The sequence below is a fragment of the Oreochromis aureus genome, linkage group 1 (assembly GCF_013358895.1).
Source record: "Oreochromis aureus strain Israel breed Guangdong linkage group 1, ZZ_aureus, whole genome shotgun sequence".
NCBI classification, from domain to species: Eukaryota; Metazoa; Chordata; class Actinopteri; order Cichliformes; family Cichlidae; genus Oreochromis; species Oreochromis aureus.
Genome location: NC_052942.1, coordinates 21,621,352 through 21,636,773, shown reverse-complemented (window position 1 = coordinate 21,636,773; position 15,422 = coordinate 21,621,352). Strand labels below are relative to the sequence as shown.

The window sequence follows — 15,422 nt, the reverse complement described above, 5'->3', positions numbered from 1 at the left end:
AAGTTATTTACTCATTCATCATAAAACACATTTATAAAGCAGGTAAAGACACAAGCCTGGATAAGGAAACACTCGTCATCATGAATTCCCTTATCTTTTTTGTTTTTTTTAATATGTTGTTGTATATATAGATGGTTCATCCATACACCAACCAAAAGCTTGAGACCTTCACGATAAGTCCAATTGTACATGCTTCAAAGATGTATCCAACTGCACTGTCAGTGCTCACAAACACTTGTCCTGCAGCCAATAGTGAACACCAAAAGCATTCTCTTTTCCTGAAGTCGCCCACTGATCCCCTCTGTAACCAGATTATCACAACCTGCCATTACAGAAATCACTTGCAAAGTAACAAAGTTACAGCTGTTTTCATTTTAAATAGTTTTCAATTTAAAAAAAATTTGCAGTCTGATACAGAGGGCTAGGAGACCTGAACAATATGAAAGTGCTAGTATTATTAATTTACAGAGATCAGGCATCACATAGTGCTATGAATTATCCAATATGCTACATATGAATACAGCTGTTGATACCTTACAAATGCCTCTGGTTGTTTTTTTTCAAGGCTACTTGAAAAATAAACAATAACCTTGGCTTGTATGTACATAAACATGAGTTTTGTTTATGCTGAAAATAACGTTGATTTCACCACTACCAGAGGTATAATCTTATTAGGCCAAATGGCCATGACAGTGATAATGAAATATTTAGTCCCATTATCAATTCTAACAGTTAATCCCCCAAATTTTGTGTAAGTGAGAAAAAAACAAACAAACAAAAAAAAAAAACAACACAAAGCCAAAAAGAGTTGCTGTCATGGTATCCCCTCCACGCTGGGCTCCAGAAGACAGCGCTGTTCAGAGCTTCTTCATCATCATCATCATCATCTCCTGCATCGTGCTCAAGTTCTTGGTTCGTTTTCCTCCCAGCCACTGGTTGCATTTTGGTGCAATTTCCCCCATTTGACAGATTGAAGAATGACTGAGAAGAACCAGTTCTGGAACCACTACTTAAGGGAACAACACAAGCTTTTTTTTTTTTTTCTTCTTTTTTCACTTCACTACAATCAGTCACGGAGTAATAAAAAGTAGAACAGATGACTCAATTCATTCCTGGAGCAGTGCCTCCAAAGTTGAAAGTAGATGGCACCACTGGCGCTGTGAACTTGTATCCGCCGTGTTTCTCGATCATCTTGGATTCTGTAATAAGAGAGGCAATTTTTTTAAAAAAAATAAAATAAAAACAGGAGAAAACAGTTGTTTTCTCAAGATTTACTGCTGTCCAGCTATGCAGCTCACCTAAAACAACCAAGGAGTAAAATCTGTATCTTTTTACCATGACAGGTAACTTTATTTACTCCCACTGGGCGCGGGCAGTATTTATTTGTTTGTTTATGCATTCCTACTAGGCCCCCATGAAGAAGGAAAAGTTGGTCTAACCAAAGAACAGTCTGGAAAAAACGGCTTGGCCATCACTGTGGTCTATTATCAGAAGCTGCAATGGCAAGAAGGACTGACATTTATTACCAAAGAGGGATTTTAGACATGTTTTCTTTCGTGTGGCAAACGTCAGATTTTTATTATACCATGCGTTTCTGAGCCAATAATGGCTTATTTCAGTATGTTAGTCTGAAATGCAATTAGATGGAGGCAGTGAATGCTACAGTAGTTTTTATTACAGGTACAACTGCATCAACAACAATGAAAAAGAAAAAGCAGCACATACAAAAACACTTTATTTTCAGACTTTAGAGCACTGCAAGATTTAAATTGGAAAACTTGGGTAGTCTTAGCCGGGCCTCACCATGTGCTGCCCGTCTCTGATCTGCAAGTGTGGCGATGTCCTGAAGCTGTTTGCCCTGTTCCTCGTCGAGAGATTGCGTTAGCGCCTGGTACCATGCTGGGTCACGGGTCTGGAGATCTGCACCACATCAAGGTGACATCAATTAGTGATGTCAAAAAAAATACAAATACATATAGTGGTTTGTTTTTAGGCCATCGGCAGCTTGTGGTCTTACTCTGTAGAATGACTTTGAAGATCTGATATTCATCCACCAAGTTATCTTCGTCATCTACGGCTGTAGTGTAGCCCTCGAGTGCCGTCTCCTCTGCATCATCCTCCTCCCAGTCCTCGTCGTCTCCGTCCTCTCCTGCATGCTTTGCCAGCATCTCCAAGTATTCCTGACCCTCCTCGTCAATGTCATCCTCGTCGCTGCCCAGCTCCGCTATAATTGCAGAGGTAAGGTGACACATTTAGACATTACCTCCCTGATTAACGCTGAACGCTTAGACACATTAAAAATAAATAAATAAAAATCTTCATCTTACCATTATCATCCTCTTCTTCCCCATCCTCCTCGTCATCATCTTCATCGTTCTCATGCTCTGCTCGACAAGCGTACGCCCTCTTGAGGCCACTGAAAAGCAAGATGGCTGCTGGAAGAAGCTGGCTGGCCACCTGGTTGATGGCCTGAGGCCTGTGCTCGAGATCCATGAGAGCACATAGTCCCAGAATGCACATCTTCCTGTCATGAAGGCTGAGAGACGAGTAAAAGCATTAAAAGGTGCAGAATCTTCTGAGATTCATCAAGGATGAACACAAAAAATACTGAGAGATAAGACGCTTGGGCCAGTCACTTTAATTTTATACTATATTTTCACTGCCAGCAGGTAGACCGTTAATAGTGATTTCAAGGTAACCTTTAAATCTGCTAAAATAAAAATAATCAGTTCATTCTGGAAAAGACATTTTTCCAAAAAGTGACTATCCCTCCTTTTCTTCAGTGTCTCATCTGTGTATCGCTCCAGTCACATAGCAGCTGCACCGACCCGATATTTCTAAAAAAACAAGAGCCATCGGTCAGATGTGACAACAGGCCGCTACATTAACTGCCATGTTGTTCTACACTTGCTGAGCACCAGCATTAGTGAACCACAGGAACAAGGCTAGACCCAAAGGCTCAGGCGTCTGGAACAGTTCTTTGTTTGTCGACGTTTTGAAATTCTCCACAAACAACTGAAAATCTCTCCCCCTTCCCTTGTTGGGAGGCTTTTATTGCAGTTTCAGTACCCAGCTCCATTAATGTGATCTCAACTCAGTATGAGGAGGGGAAAATGCAGCAAAATAAGAAGAACTAACACAGCGAACAGCGTCATAGACAGAGCCTGATGCTGCGTGTAGACAACACCGTGATTCATTCCCAGTCTCTTCTTCACAGTGAGAAATACAGCTTATTAATCCAAAATACCTATACTATTAAAAAGTTCTTTTACAAGATCAGTGAAAAGCTAAATGGATAATTAGAGAGTAATAAACATATGCAGCTATAAAGAAAACAAAGGTGCAGGGCTTTGTTAGAAACGGCCCTAACAGCCTGCTTTAAATTTACAAGCAGTCATTCGTGCTGATTAACAGTGATTACTATTCAATGTCAGCTGGGGAAATAAAAGCAAATGTGTTTTTTGCATCTTCAATTGCTAACTGGCGCACACCTAAGCTGCGATTCGCAGTATTAAAAACATCAGTCTTACCCAAGGAAGCAGTCAACGTCTTTCAGCCACTGGCTTATGAAGTGGTTTGTGATTGGTTCTGTGTTGTTGGGAAAGCGGAGATTCTCCAGAGTGTTGAGGAGCAGAGGAGGGCTGTAGTACAGTGCAGCGATGGCCACCTGGAGGCACATAGTCCTCAGCTCGCTGGTCTTCACCTCCCGCGTCAAACGCTCCAGTGCAGTCGTCACAAACAAAGGCACAACCTTCAAGTGCAGGATGAGGTTTTAAAAAAAAATACTACTACTACAAAAAAAAAATCCCAAGCAGGAACTGAATAACAGCTCGTTATTCTGAAGCGTAAATGCGATCTTTATTCAACACTGACCTGATCAATGCCGCGGCCTTTGCACTGCAGAATGATCACTTCTAGGAGCTTGGCTGCGTGGCACTCTGGGTCCTCACCTGGATCGCCCGTCAGGATCTGTGTGAACACACAGGATGGTTTAACCACCAAAAATCATACTCAGCAACTAATTTAGCCAGAATAAAAACAGGCCATCTCACATTATGTAGAATCAACTGCAGCACCTTACCTTCTTACACATGCTATAGATTATCTCCAGGTATTTAGTGTCAGAGAGGAGGGTGTCCGTATCAACTGTGACATAGTTGTGAAGGAGAGGCATCATATCTGAAAGAGACAGTTATTCACTCAGCTGAACAGACAGACAAAATTACACAGGGTGTGAAAATTTAATTGAAAAATCAAAGTACCTGTGAAGTAGTCAAACCCATCCTGCTGGAAGACTTCATACACAAGTGGAAGGAGCTGCCACATCTGCGGCGACACCTGCTGGCAGGTGAGGCTGTGGGCCAAGGACAGGATCTCCTCATAGAATTCTGGGGGGGAAACCGAAAGTGCGTCACTGGAGGTAAACACGATCCGTTTACCACAAAGAGTTTAAGACCAGCATGCGGGAGGAATGTGGAAACACCGGAAGAATCGGTCTCACCCAGTACATGCTGCTGCAGCACAGTGCCAATGACCTGCAGACAGATGCCCTCGAGCTGCTGGGTGATCTGAAACACCACAAAACATCAAAGAAAATTCAGAATTCACTTTCACTTTCTGGTTCACTGAAGAAAATGCAGCTGTTGAGATCAAAACTATATTGCTTTTGCTTCATATAAGGCTCTTAATTTAGCACGAGTAGTAAGTAAAAAGGGTTTAATAGAAAACAACAGGATCAAAGAAAACAGTCTTTCGGATCCAAACTTTGTTATACGTGGAAATTTGAATTGGAAGCACAATTTCCAGATCCACTTGGAAACTTTGGACTAGAACTCTCCAACTGTACTAACTTTAACCTGGGACAACACTTATCTGAGTCAATACCATCTGTGCCGTTATGTCCTCTATGTCCTCTAATGCACCTACATCCATTGAATTGGTTACATTTCCATTTTCCAAATCCACAGGTCAAATAAAATGATACCACTTCGGTGCAGCAAAGCAATGCATGTTGACAATCCTGAATTACAGAACCATTACGCAATTTAAAAAACCCAGAGTGCTTATTGACTGAGCAGCAGTAGTCCTGTGTTTCAGCAGACATGGTGGCAGCGTGCCCCGGCTCTATTTCTAGCGTCTGCCTCAGCCTCTGAGTCATTTTGAACATGGTGAGAACAGAGCGTGTTCCCAGGAGTTGGTGGGTGGCTCGAGTGTGTTGGCAGGAACGCTGCAGCAGCAGACCAGAGCCGCTTCCACAGAGGAAGTGGCACCGAGATGAGCGATCAGCCGGGAGGGGTGTACATGTGGGCAGCGGCTACGGTGGCTATGATGCTAACCTCTTTGTGGTCCTCCACCACACTCAGCAGTGTGTCGATGGTGTTGAGGATGCCCATGGCGGTCACAGCCTTGTCATCCCCTCCCTCCTCGTCAGGGCCCGTCTGAATCACCTGGTTGAACGTCATGGCCTGCCAGAGAGCAAACAGGAGAGAGCATTACGACTGTGTCTATGATGAGCCGAGCACTTTCTAGTGAACCTCATAGCAACATATGAATCATCAGGCAGGAGATTGGAGCCTTCATATTAATCACTTCTGAAAAGGGAAAAGCAACAAAAAAAGGAAAGAGGGAAAAAAAAAGAAAAAAAAAAAAAAGAAGATTTTGTTGTAGCTTTCTCTTAAAAGCAGCACAGAGAGGAACCGCAGTCACTTTGCAAACATTCAGCATCAATCATCAGTGCATGAGATGGAAAATAAAGAAGCTAAAGAGAAGAAAAGTCAGAAACTTGACAAGACACTTATCCCTGATACTGATTCTGGATTCTTCCCTCCCCAGGGATATTATATATTTATTAAAAATCAGGCCACTGTTACTTTAATCGCAAGTTTTTCATGACAGAATCTTCAATTTAAATTTTTTTTTTTTTTTTTTTTTTTTAATTAATACAACATTGTTTCCCTTAAGGGATGACAGCTCTCCTCATTTATCGCTCTATAGGAGCAGTTTTATGTGGCATCTTTGTGAGATTATGCCATGACAATGTAGCCTCCATCATGGCTGCACTTACCAAATGCTGTGTCATCTCCACTGCAATTGGGGTGACCTCCTCACTGTATTCGCAGATCATCTTCTGTATGACATTAGTGAGGTCGTCATTCTCCGTCTCTCTGACGATGTGCAGCAGCGCCTGCATCACTGGCCGAATGAAGGGGGTGATGTATTCTTTGGCTAAAAATGACACAAGGAAAAATGTTGTTAGATGGGAACTGAACTTTAGTGTTTTAGTATAACATCAGGCTCCATGAATATATTATCTCACCCTTCTCCTGATTGCTAATGAGAACCTGCAGGGCGATAGCGGCCTCCACCTTAACTGGCATCTCATTGTCATTGATTAGACAGTTGCGGGTCAGCTCGAGGGCCGTCTGCAGATTCTGGTCATTTTTGAACTTCACCTCACAGAAGTAATGCAGCACCCAGCAAGCCTATGGGAAAAGGCGGCAGGACCCACTGATTAAACACATCCTACGTAAAGTTATTCCGTGCTATTATCACACAAGTCTGACGACTGGTGATTATGTGGATTATGTGATCACTTACTCTGGCTCTCATGTATCCCAGTTCACTGCGGAACAGGGGGAAGACGTGATTCTGCAGCATGAACTCCATCTGGTCTTTGTATACCTTTTTCTGCATAAAAGGAGGAAGAAAAAAAAAAGTCAGTTTCATGAGGCAATCAAAACAGTTTACACTTGCAGTGGTTTGCAGAAAGAGGATGCTCAGGCTGAATTCGGGTGATTGATAATTACACAGCTTCAGCGCTGATATTTTGCCCACAGCTAGGAAAGTATTAAAATGGACTGCAATAAAGCACAACCGAGTAAAGAGCAGTTTTCACCATCAGTGCAATATCTGCAACTGAACACTCAGGAAGGCAGTCATGGTAAAAACATGAGTGAAAGTGGAACTAAAGGTCTTTTAGTTTGTGCCTAGAAAACAGGAATTCGTCAGATAAGTGGAGAAAACGGGCCAGCAGAGAGACGTTTACCTTGAGCAGGATTTCAGCCAGAGAGCCTATCATGTGAAGGGCGCCGTCTTTTTTCCTGGGGTCAGAGGTGGGGTCTGTGAGAATCTGGTAACAGAAGCCCATAGTCTTTTGCAGCACCTAAACGAGTAAGAAGAACATTTTATTATTTTCTGGACTTCAAATACAGATTATAGGGATAGTTCTTTTTTTCCCTCCCCCTTAGGGTACAAATTTTTAATACAACTAAGAAAAATGGCCTCACCTCTTTCCTCTTGTTGCAGGCAGTGAAGAGAAGCGTCTGGGCTGCAGTTGTTGGAGAGATAAAATCCTCGAAAACATCTGACAAAGACAGCACAGATTGGAGCAATTGTTAGTCATCACTCATGCACGAACTCTTTTGGATTTCAGACATTGACCATCTCAGCTTACCAAACTTCATCCGGATGTACTCGTATGGATCCTCCTGCCAGAGCTCCTCATCGCTATCTGTGTAACACATGAGGGGGAAAACCACGTCCTGAATGATGCCCTGAAAGATCAAAGTCACAATGGTCAGGGAGCATCAGCACAGATGTCAGGTTTGTTCTTGGACAAAAACGGTACATCAGAGTTCACATTGCAATCATTACAAATGCAAAGATGCATTTTAAACTGCAGTTATCAAGGTTCATTCACTGCTCTTTTTCAAAGTGTTTCATAAACCACTAACAGTCTTAGACACATTTGTGAAATATCTAGCACATTTAAGCATTTTGAATTTTTACCTGGATGTGTTGTTTGAGGTTTTTCCACGTCAGAGCGTGCGCTATCCCCTGGTTGATATAGTTGAGCGTCTGTTGGAGTACTCTGGGAGCCACATATTGCTTTTCCTTGTATTGGTATAAGACTTTCAGCAGCACCTAGAGGCAAAGTGTGCAAAGAAACTCTTTACATTTGTGGGTTTCACTCCAAAAAACAAAGTTCAATTTAAAAGGTGAGCTGCTGCTGCTGTTTAATCTTCCTAAGTTCTTACCTGCTGTGCACCGACTGCATATTCCTTTAGGAAAAGTTCAGCAAACTCTGCGTACTCTTTGGTTGTGTTTCCTGGGCTTCCATACCTGCAAACACAGTATGTATGTGGCAATCTTTAGGGCTGAAGTACTAAAACAGCATTAAATAGCACATTTACAGCCTGGTTAAAAAAAACACTGGTTAGTTTCTTTCCTCATACTAACTGGAGGTGAGAAGGTTTTTTGTTTTTGGGGGGGGTGTCACTGTAATGCTTAAAGTGAAGGGTGAGGAAGATTTGATGTAGCAACAGCTCTGGTGAATGCTGTCTGGTAGGATTAACTTATACTAATCTGAGTGTAGTTCATCAATGTTGCTTCAAAAATGCTGAGTCCAAACACAGTGGGTGCATCTATTTTGTTTTTTTTTGTTTTTTAAACATGCAGTCTGTGTGTTAAACTTGCTCCTATGATTTACCGAACAAGTTAAGGGAACAATTATTGGATTTTTACCTCTCAAAGAGCCGAGCCAAGATGTGGAGGGCCCACTTCTTACACTTCCACCATGGAAGCTCAGGCCGCTCATCTTCATCGATCTGCATTGTCTCCTGCAGCACAGACAGGAACCAGTATCACAGTCAGCATGTGGAGCAGGTAAATGTGAACACCTTGTGGAAACTGGAAATCTTTTTTTGTTTTTTTCCTACTTACCGGAGGCACATCTCTGTCTACAACCGTTTTCAGGATTTCCATCCACTCTGTCAGGTTCTGTCTGTTGATGAGCTCCAGAGGAAGGTTGTACTGTGGAAGGAGACAAGCCAGTTATTTACTCCAGTGTCACTAGATATTAAGATGTGTGTCAAAGAAGGAGAATTAAAAATAAACAATGATTTTACTGAACAAACCAAAGAATACCTGGAAGAGGGCATAGAGGATTTTAAAGATCTGTTTCTGTATGAGGACAGAGTCAGTAGAGTGGTCAGGGAGCAGCTGGATGAAGCGTTCTTTCAGCATGGGCATGAAGATGTGCATGGCGGCCACCAGTGGCTGACGCTCTTCTGGTTTCTTGTATCTGTTTCATACACAAGGCCCACAAGCTCAATGTTAGATCCACAGCGTGTGGGTCTCAAGACAATGTAAAGGTCAACTCAGAAAAGTCTGACTTACTCGTAGTTTTTGACAAGCTGGTAAAGGCAAAGCAAGATGCCCAGCCACCCTGCACTGTTGTCTGACTGCAGGTAGAAGCCAATCTTGTCCACGATGGTCGTCCACTTGCCGGGGTAGTCATGCTTGATCATGTGGTGAATACATGTTGTCAGCTGGACCCTGACAAGTTCAACAGACGACTTTCAGATTGGGTAACATAATGCAAGAGTGACAAACTCTCCTCAGCTCCTTCTCTCGCTCTACTCATCCAGTGGGGTTTGTGGTTACCTGATGCGCTCGGGGGAGTGGATGATGGCCTCCACTATGTTGTCTCGAATGAACTGCCTGTCCTCCTCGGGGATGTTATTAACAGGCGTCTCTGTGCCTGAACCGTCTCCATCGCTCCAGTGCTGGGTTATCATGTTCTTAAGGTAAATCACACCTGGACAGACGGGAACACAGAGGTTAGAGCACAGCCCAGAAATGCAACACACACACAAACCATAATAATCATCACAAAAAAAGATTACATTTTAGCACAAATAATTGGGCAGTTTCCAAAAGAAAGCACAGAATGATTGCACAGAAACCATGTGGAGAATGAAGAGGAGACTTAAAGAAACTGTTTCAAGTTTTGCTCCCTGAGGCTCTTTCTGTTATCTTGGTTTGAAATGTAGTGAAACTGGACTTTGAAAGGAGTGTTGACAGCACTTCACTGTATAGGAAAGAGGTGTGACAGATTTATAAAAAGACAACAGCTGATAGCTTTAACTTCAATGAAAGCAAAAACTCCTAAACTGAAGACAGGATTCCTCCCATAACGTTTGAGAGACACTCCAAAGACTTATTCTGGGGAACGATGTGAACTTATGAAACGGACACATGGGTATATGATCCCCAGAAAAGGTAAAAGGCTGTATATCTGCCATCTTAAAATGGGTATAAAATGGAAAAATACAAACTAAGACTTCAACAGATTTTACCAAAAAAAAAAAAAAAAAAGAGCAGTCTCAAATACCAGAAGGAAAAATAACGTGGAAAGCATGATTTAAAATCATACTTCTCTTTACGATGGGATATCAAAATAAGCCACCAACTTCATGCAACCCCTAAACTCGCACCCATCATCATTATAGCCGCGTACGTCACAGCAATGTGAATTGAGCGCCAAATAAAGCCTATGCTGCAGAAATAAATTCCCCCATCTGTAGGTCAGTTTTGAATGTAGCACCAGGGTGTCAGCTGGGTTCACATCTACAGTGTGGGGGCCTCACTATGAGGTTTGTAGCTCACAAGGAAAGGCATCTGAGAGAGGGGAGGTCAACACAAATGCCTACAGCAACTGTGAGTCAATCATAATCCACCCCATCAATGCTGATGGAGCACAGCCCCCCGCCCCCTTTCACCGATGACTACACTGCACAACAAAGTCGCTAGGAATGTGTCATAAATTAAATTTATAACCACGAGGAAAATGTGTTTACACAAAATACTTTCACCCTCTGTATTTACTTGGTAACAAATCTTGAAACAACTCACGCTGCACATCCTGTCAACACGTATTCACATACAACGTAAATCTACATTCAAACATGATGCCCAGAGACAGCTGGCTGCCATCAATGCATCTGATCAAACTATTAATGGAAAAAAATTATCTAATAACTGTCAATCACCACTAAAGCAGCGCCACTCATATTTCAAAAATTTAAAAAGCATTTTTGTTGTGTTGGACAGCCTACCAGCATCAAACCAGACAGGCTGCAAACAATAATCTGGCCAACCAAAGTGACTACATGCCAGAACAATAAATTAAGACGACGTTCGTTTGTAATCAGCTTCACTGTTGATATTAGTCCAAAGCTTCTGTACAGTCTGGACCGCAAAATAATGTCTGACATTTTTTTTCCCTTATGGCTAAAAAAGTAATTTATAGTACCCGAGGACAGATCTATAGAAGCTTAATTTGCTGGGAGAGCCATGTATTCTTGGGAGGTGTGCGCACAATAATTAAGATGCTATGTGTGCACTTTCTGTAACAACTCTGGCCCAGATTTTAACTTTGAGGAAGGTGTCAGTGGAGGGAAAGTTCTATGTTCAGAGAGCAGCATTTGACTGAAGCTATATTTAACCAACTCCACGTGTGCACTGCACTTCAGCGTGGTACTTTAGCCTCACAAAAACAAGTGTGAATCACAGATCATCACTTAATAACTCCCCCTTAAAAAAAAAAAAAAAAATTATATAATCAGCCTCTATAACTTGGGATTGCAGATAATAGATCTGTTTTCTTATTTAATGCAGTCTGACAAATTTGGAGTAAAGTGTAGGATAAAAGCGGTAAAAAAGTCGAACAGTAGCAAGGTGGATTCAGTGGACACTAAGGTATACATTGATGGACTGCAATAAGAGCTTAAAATAAACCAAACAAAACATTAAATTAATTTTCCTGACCAAGTCCTTGAGCACTGAACAAACTCAAGGGCTGAAATAAACAGAAATTGAAGTGAGGACATTTTTACAGATGCGAAAAATAAATGTAATCACATCTTTTATTTGTGGATGTGAATTTGGTTTCAAGTCATAAAATAGTTTGACTCAGAAAACAAACTAAACATATGAACAGAACATTAAACCCAATGATGAGTCACTTTTCTTTCAAAGAAAACAACTGCAATTAAGAATAATTATTAACAAATGCAAAAACGTTTGGCTTTCTTTTTTTTTCTTTTTTTTAAATCCTACGACTGTATAATTATTTGTTTGCTGAGAAAGTTCTGACTCACCTGCTTGCCTGACAGGCAAGTCCAGCTGATCAGTCATGGTGACGCGAAGCAGCGTGGACACAAAATTTACCCGGGCGTGACCCTGTAAGCATTGAAAACAAATATATGTAAGCCGGTTATAAAGACAAAACATCTCCCCTCTCTTTGTTTAAAGATTCATTATTTGCCTTTATTATTATTATTTTTTTAGACAAGATAGCAGAGTTGACAGGAAAGGAGAGAGACATCCATCATGCAGGCAGAATGACACAGAGGAAATGGCCTGGGGAGAATCAAACCCAGGCCCCTATAGTAGCCCTTCAGCATACGGGTAGCCTGTTTAACCAACGCCCCAACATCTCTCTTTTAGTATAGTTTCATGTGTGCTGGACTTCAAGTTAGTTTTAATGAATCTTTTTGAGCTGGCATTTAAGTATACTTGAAATGGTCCAAATCTAACCTGGCAGTTTGAGCACACACTATGTACTCAGATACTCATACATCAACACTGTTGCTGAGTAACTGAAAACAGAAGCACATGACTTATTGTTACAAATCTGCAATATTATGATCTTTGAAGGATTTTTAAAAATAATTTACTACAGGAGGAGGAAAAAATATCCCATAGTCCAGGTCAGTTTTACAGCATCAGTCAAGACATTTGTCCAACCTAAAATATGATTAAGTAATAAAATAATCATCACCAGAACAGAAACTATATCAGACTGGTACCTGATAACTTCTAAAGCCATTAAAAAACACATCAGCATAGTCAGTCTCTAATAAATACATTAATGCCCTGCAGTTCAAGGGTCACTGAATTTAATTTATCTTAAGCTTCATTCACTGTTCAACTGACAATTCTCCATGAAAAGCAGTGAGAGTTTATGACTAAGCAAAGAACCACATTTAGAAACCACAGATTTACTCCATCCTCCTCCAGAAGACATGACTTCTATTGAAAAAAACAAAAAAAACAAAAAAACAACTCCAAGAGGTCCAGCCAGCTTTGTGAAAATACTCCGAGCTCTGCCATTCAAGGGAAGCAACACTAACAACGCTTACGTGGGTGTAAAGCAAAACCTTAGCCCCAAGCATTGCCAAAAATACATAACTGAGACATTAGCGCCTGAATAATAAACAAACTCAACCATTTCATTCGGTACGCCCATGCAAGCTAGTGCACTTCCAAACAACAAAAAAATGATTATTCCATGTTATGCTTATTGAGTTGGAAATGTGTCCAACTCCATCACTATACAGCACCAGTTAGGTCCTCAATGGCACATGAAATTAAGACGCTTTGCAGCAATAACTTTTATTAGATACACCTAAAGCACTCCAGTACACCAGCTGTGCTATGAAGTGCCAGGGATGGTGATTTAATTTTACAGGATGGCAAGACTCTGTCCCGCATTTAATCGCCATTAACAAACCAAATACGCTCTCAGGAAAGTAGCGCACAACTTAAACCGACTTGAATTACCTTAAAAATGTATCCAGTTGTTTTATTCAGATTAATTTCCATATATCAGAAATAAAACTAATGGTTAGTGTGACCAGACATTTTTTCACTCACACAGTGCGGATGCTGCCTCGACCAGGATAGTTGCTAACTCTGAACTTTAGCTCACACGGACCTCGGAAAACAAACTATTTTACTACACATTTCACGCAGTAGATGTGAAGCCCACGATTCTATAACGGGAAGCTAAGACAAACTGTACTAAAATAATCAATTATGTAAATTTTATTGCGTTGCTAAATACTGTGAACAGTTCAGGGACTGCCAGTGACACGTGAGCAGCTGCTATGTAGCGGAGCTACAGCAGCTCATCCAACAAGTAGCCAAGTAGCTAGCTGACATTAGCCACCTAGCTAGACACCAGTATCCCGCTGTTAAATACCCTGCCTTCCACTTGCCTTGCATTTGACCAGCCTCTTTTGTCACCTAACAAGCCGCTAGAATCGTTCTTCCGCCGTGTCAGCCTTGAATTTAGTCGAAATTGTACCGAAACGATACGAGCTCAGCTCACACTTATCGCTTCGGCAGGGCAACAACCGTTAGCTTCTTTAGCATTAGCGGCACAGCTGGCTGAAGATGAGGCTAACAGTGACGCTGGTTACTGCCACACGAGCGTGTTATCACTTAATCACAAAAAGGACTGATCACTTCGTTTTTGTGACGCAAAAACAGCAACTTAAGTCTGGACAATCACAGAGTCTGCTAGCCGAGCGGGACATGAACGCCTGAACTGCCACACTAAAGGCAGCAGAGCCCAGCCTGCGTGATCGCACCATCTTGATGTTGTGAACGGCCGAGGCCCGACCCAACCAAGACCGCGCCACAACTGCCTTCATCTTAACTTTTACCTCGTTCAGCTGTCGCTCCGCGGCCTCACGCAGATTGGGGTCCATCGTACCCCTAAGGGCCTCGACCAAAGCCTCGGGATCCATCACGAAAACTCTGTTTACGGCTCGGATTTTAATATATCACAGCTCTATCAATTCCCAGTCACTGCGCACATGGACGCACAGCTCTCCGGTTACCCGGCGCGAAAGGAAGCAGTGAATGAAGTACCCGGATAGATCAGCGCCAAATTTGTGCAAGACGAACATCCGGCAGCGCCCGTGGACCTCTGGGAGGTGTAGTTTCCAGCTACATGGTATCATATTATATTATCTACTGAAATTCAAAAAGATGAGGAAGCTGACCCACCTACTGGCTGCATTTATTCAACGATTTAAAAATTTTTTTTTAGTTTTATTTCCTTTTATTTCTTGATTTCTTTACATAAATAAAGGTCATTTAAGGCTATTCATTAGACTACTGTGAATGATTTGCATTCTCATTTGATAGTCTGAAATAAAGTTTCTATAGGAAAGACAGAATGCATGCGTGTGAATGAGAGGGAAGCAGGTGGAGAGGTGAAGCCTAAATGAATTTAAATACCTGGGGCCAAACATCAAAAGCAACGGATAGTGTGAGTGTCAGGGGTGATGCATGACAAAATGATAGTAGCAAGAATGAAAGCGAAGGTTTACAAGACTGAAGTGAGACCTCCATCCATCCATCCATTCGCTTCCGCTTATCCTTTTCAGGGTCGCGGGGGGCGCTGGAGCCTATCCCAGCTGTCATAGGGCGAGAGGCGGGGTACGCCCTGGACAGGTCGCCAGTCTGTCACAGGGCTAACACACAGGGACGAACAACCATTCGCACTCACATTCACTCACACATTTACACCTAGTGGCAATTTGGATTATCCAAGTGAGACCTGTTATATTGTATTTTTTGGAGACAGTGGAACTGACAAAAAGACAGGAGGTTGAGCTGGAGGTGGCAGACCAGAAGATCCAATATTTTTTAATTGGGAAAAAAAGTATGCCAGAGGGATATCCTTGTTTCCCATTAAGTCACCCCTATAACGATGTGCTATATAATGGTGTGAACTCTGCCAGCTGTCTTGCGTGGTGGTGGCACCATCATGTTGTGGGGCTGTT

At 42.0% G+C, this 15,422-nt stretch overlaps 1 protein-coding gene across 1 annotated transcript; it reads right to left on the bottom strand.

The window, feature by feature from the left end:
* Positions 1-43: 43 nt before the first annotated feature.
* Positions 44-14,495, bottom strand: ipo7 (importin 7). The gene is made up of 25 exons (XM_031735920.2): positions 14,295-14,495; positions 11,943-12,024; positions 9,445-9,598; positions 9,178-9,336; positions 8,926-9,082; positions 8,722-8,811; positions 8,524-8,618; positions 8,037-8,121; positions 7,789-7,923; positions 7,454-7,553; positions 7,287-7,363; positions 7,046-7,162; positions 6,598-6,687; positions 6,317-6,482; positions 6,065-6,225; positions 5,337-5,465; positions 4,502-4,568; positions 4,263-4,388; positions 4,082-4,179; positions 3,874-3,969; positions 3,531-3,751; positions 2,328-2,536; positions 2,018-2,224; positions 1,804-1,920; positions 44-1,199 (listed from the first exon to the last, which is right to left on the bottom strand). The coding sequence occupies exons 1-25, from the start codon at positions 14,376-14,378 to the stop codon at positions 1,102-1,104; spliced, it is 3,120 nt and encodes a 1,039-aa protein (XP_031591780.1). The 5' UTR covers positions 14,379-14,495; the 3' UTR covers positions 44-1,101.
* Between the last annotated feature and the right edge of the window lie 927 nt (positions 14,496-15,422).

What these genes read in the sequence shown, in the direction of transcription:
- ipo7 (XM_031735920.2), bottom strand. Translation starts at nt 14,378, where the DNA reads ATGGATCCCGAGGCTTTGGTCGAGGCCCTTAGGGGTACGATGGACCCC. An exon ending in CCTGCAACAAGAGGAAAGAG is followed by an intron (nt 7,163 to 7,286) that starts GTGAGGCCATTT and finishes TTACTCGTTTAG; the next exon opens with GTGCTGCAAAAGACTATGGG. An exon ending in TGGGATACATGAGAGCCAGA is followed by an intron (nt 6,483 to 6,597) that starts GTAAGTGATCAC and finishes CTTTTCCCATAG; the next exon opens with GCTTGCTGGGTGCTGCATTA.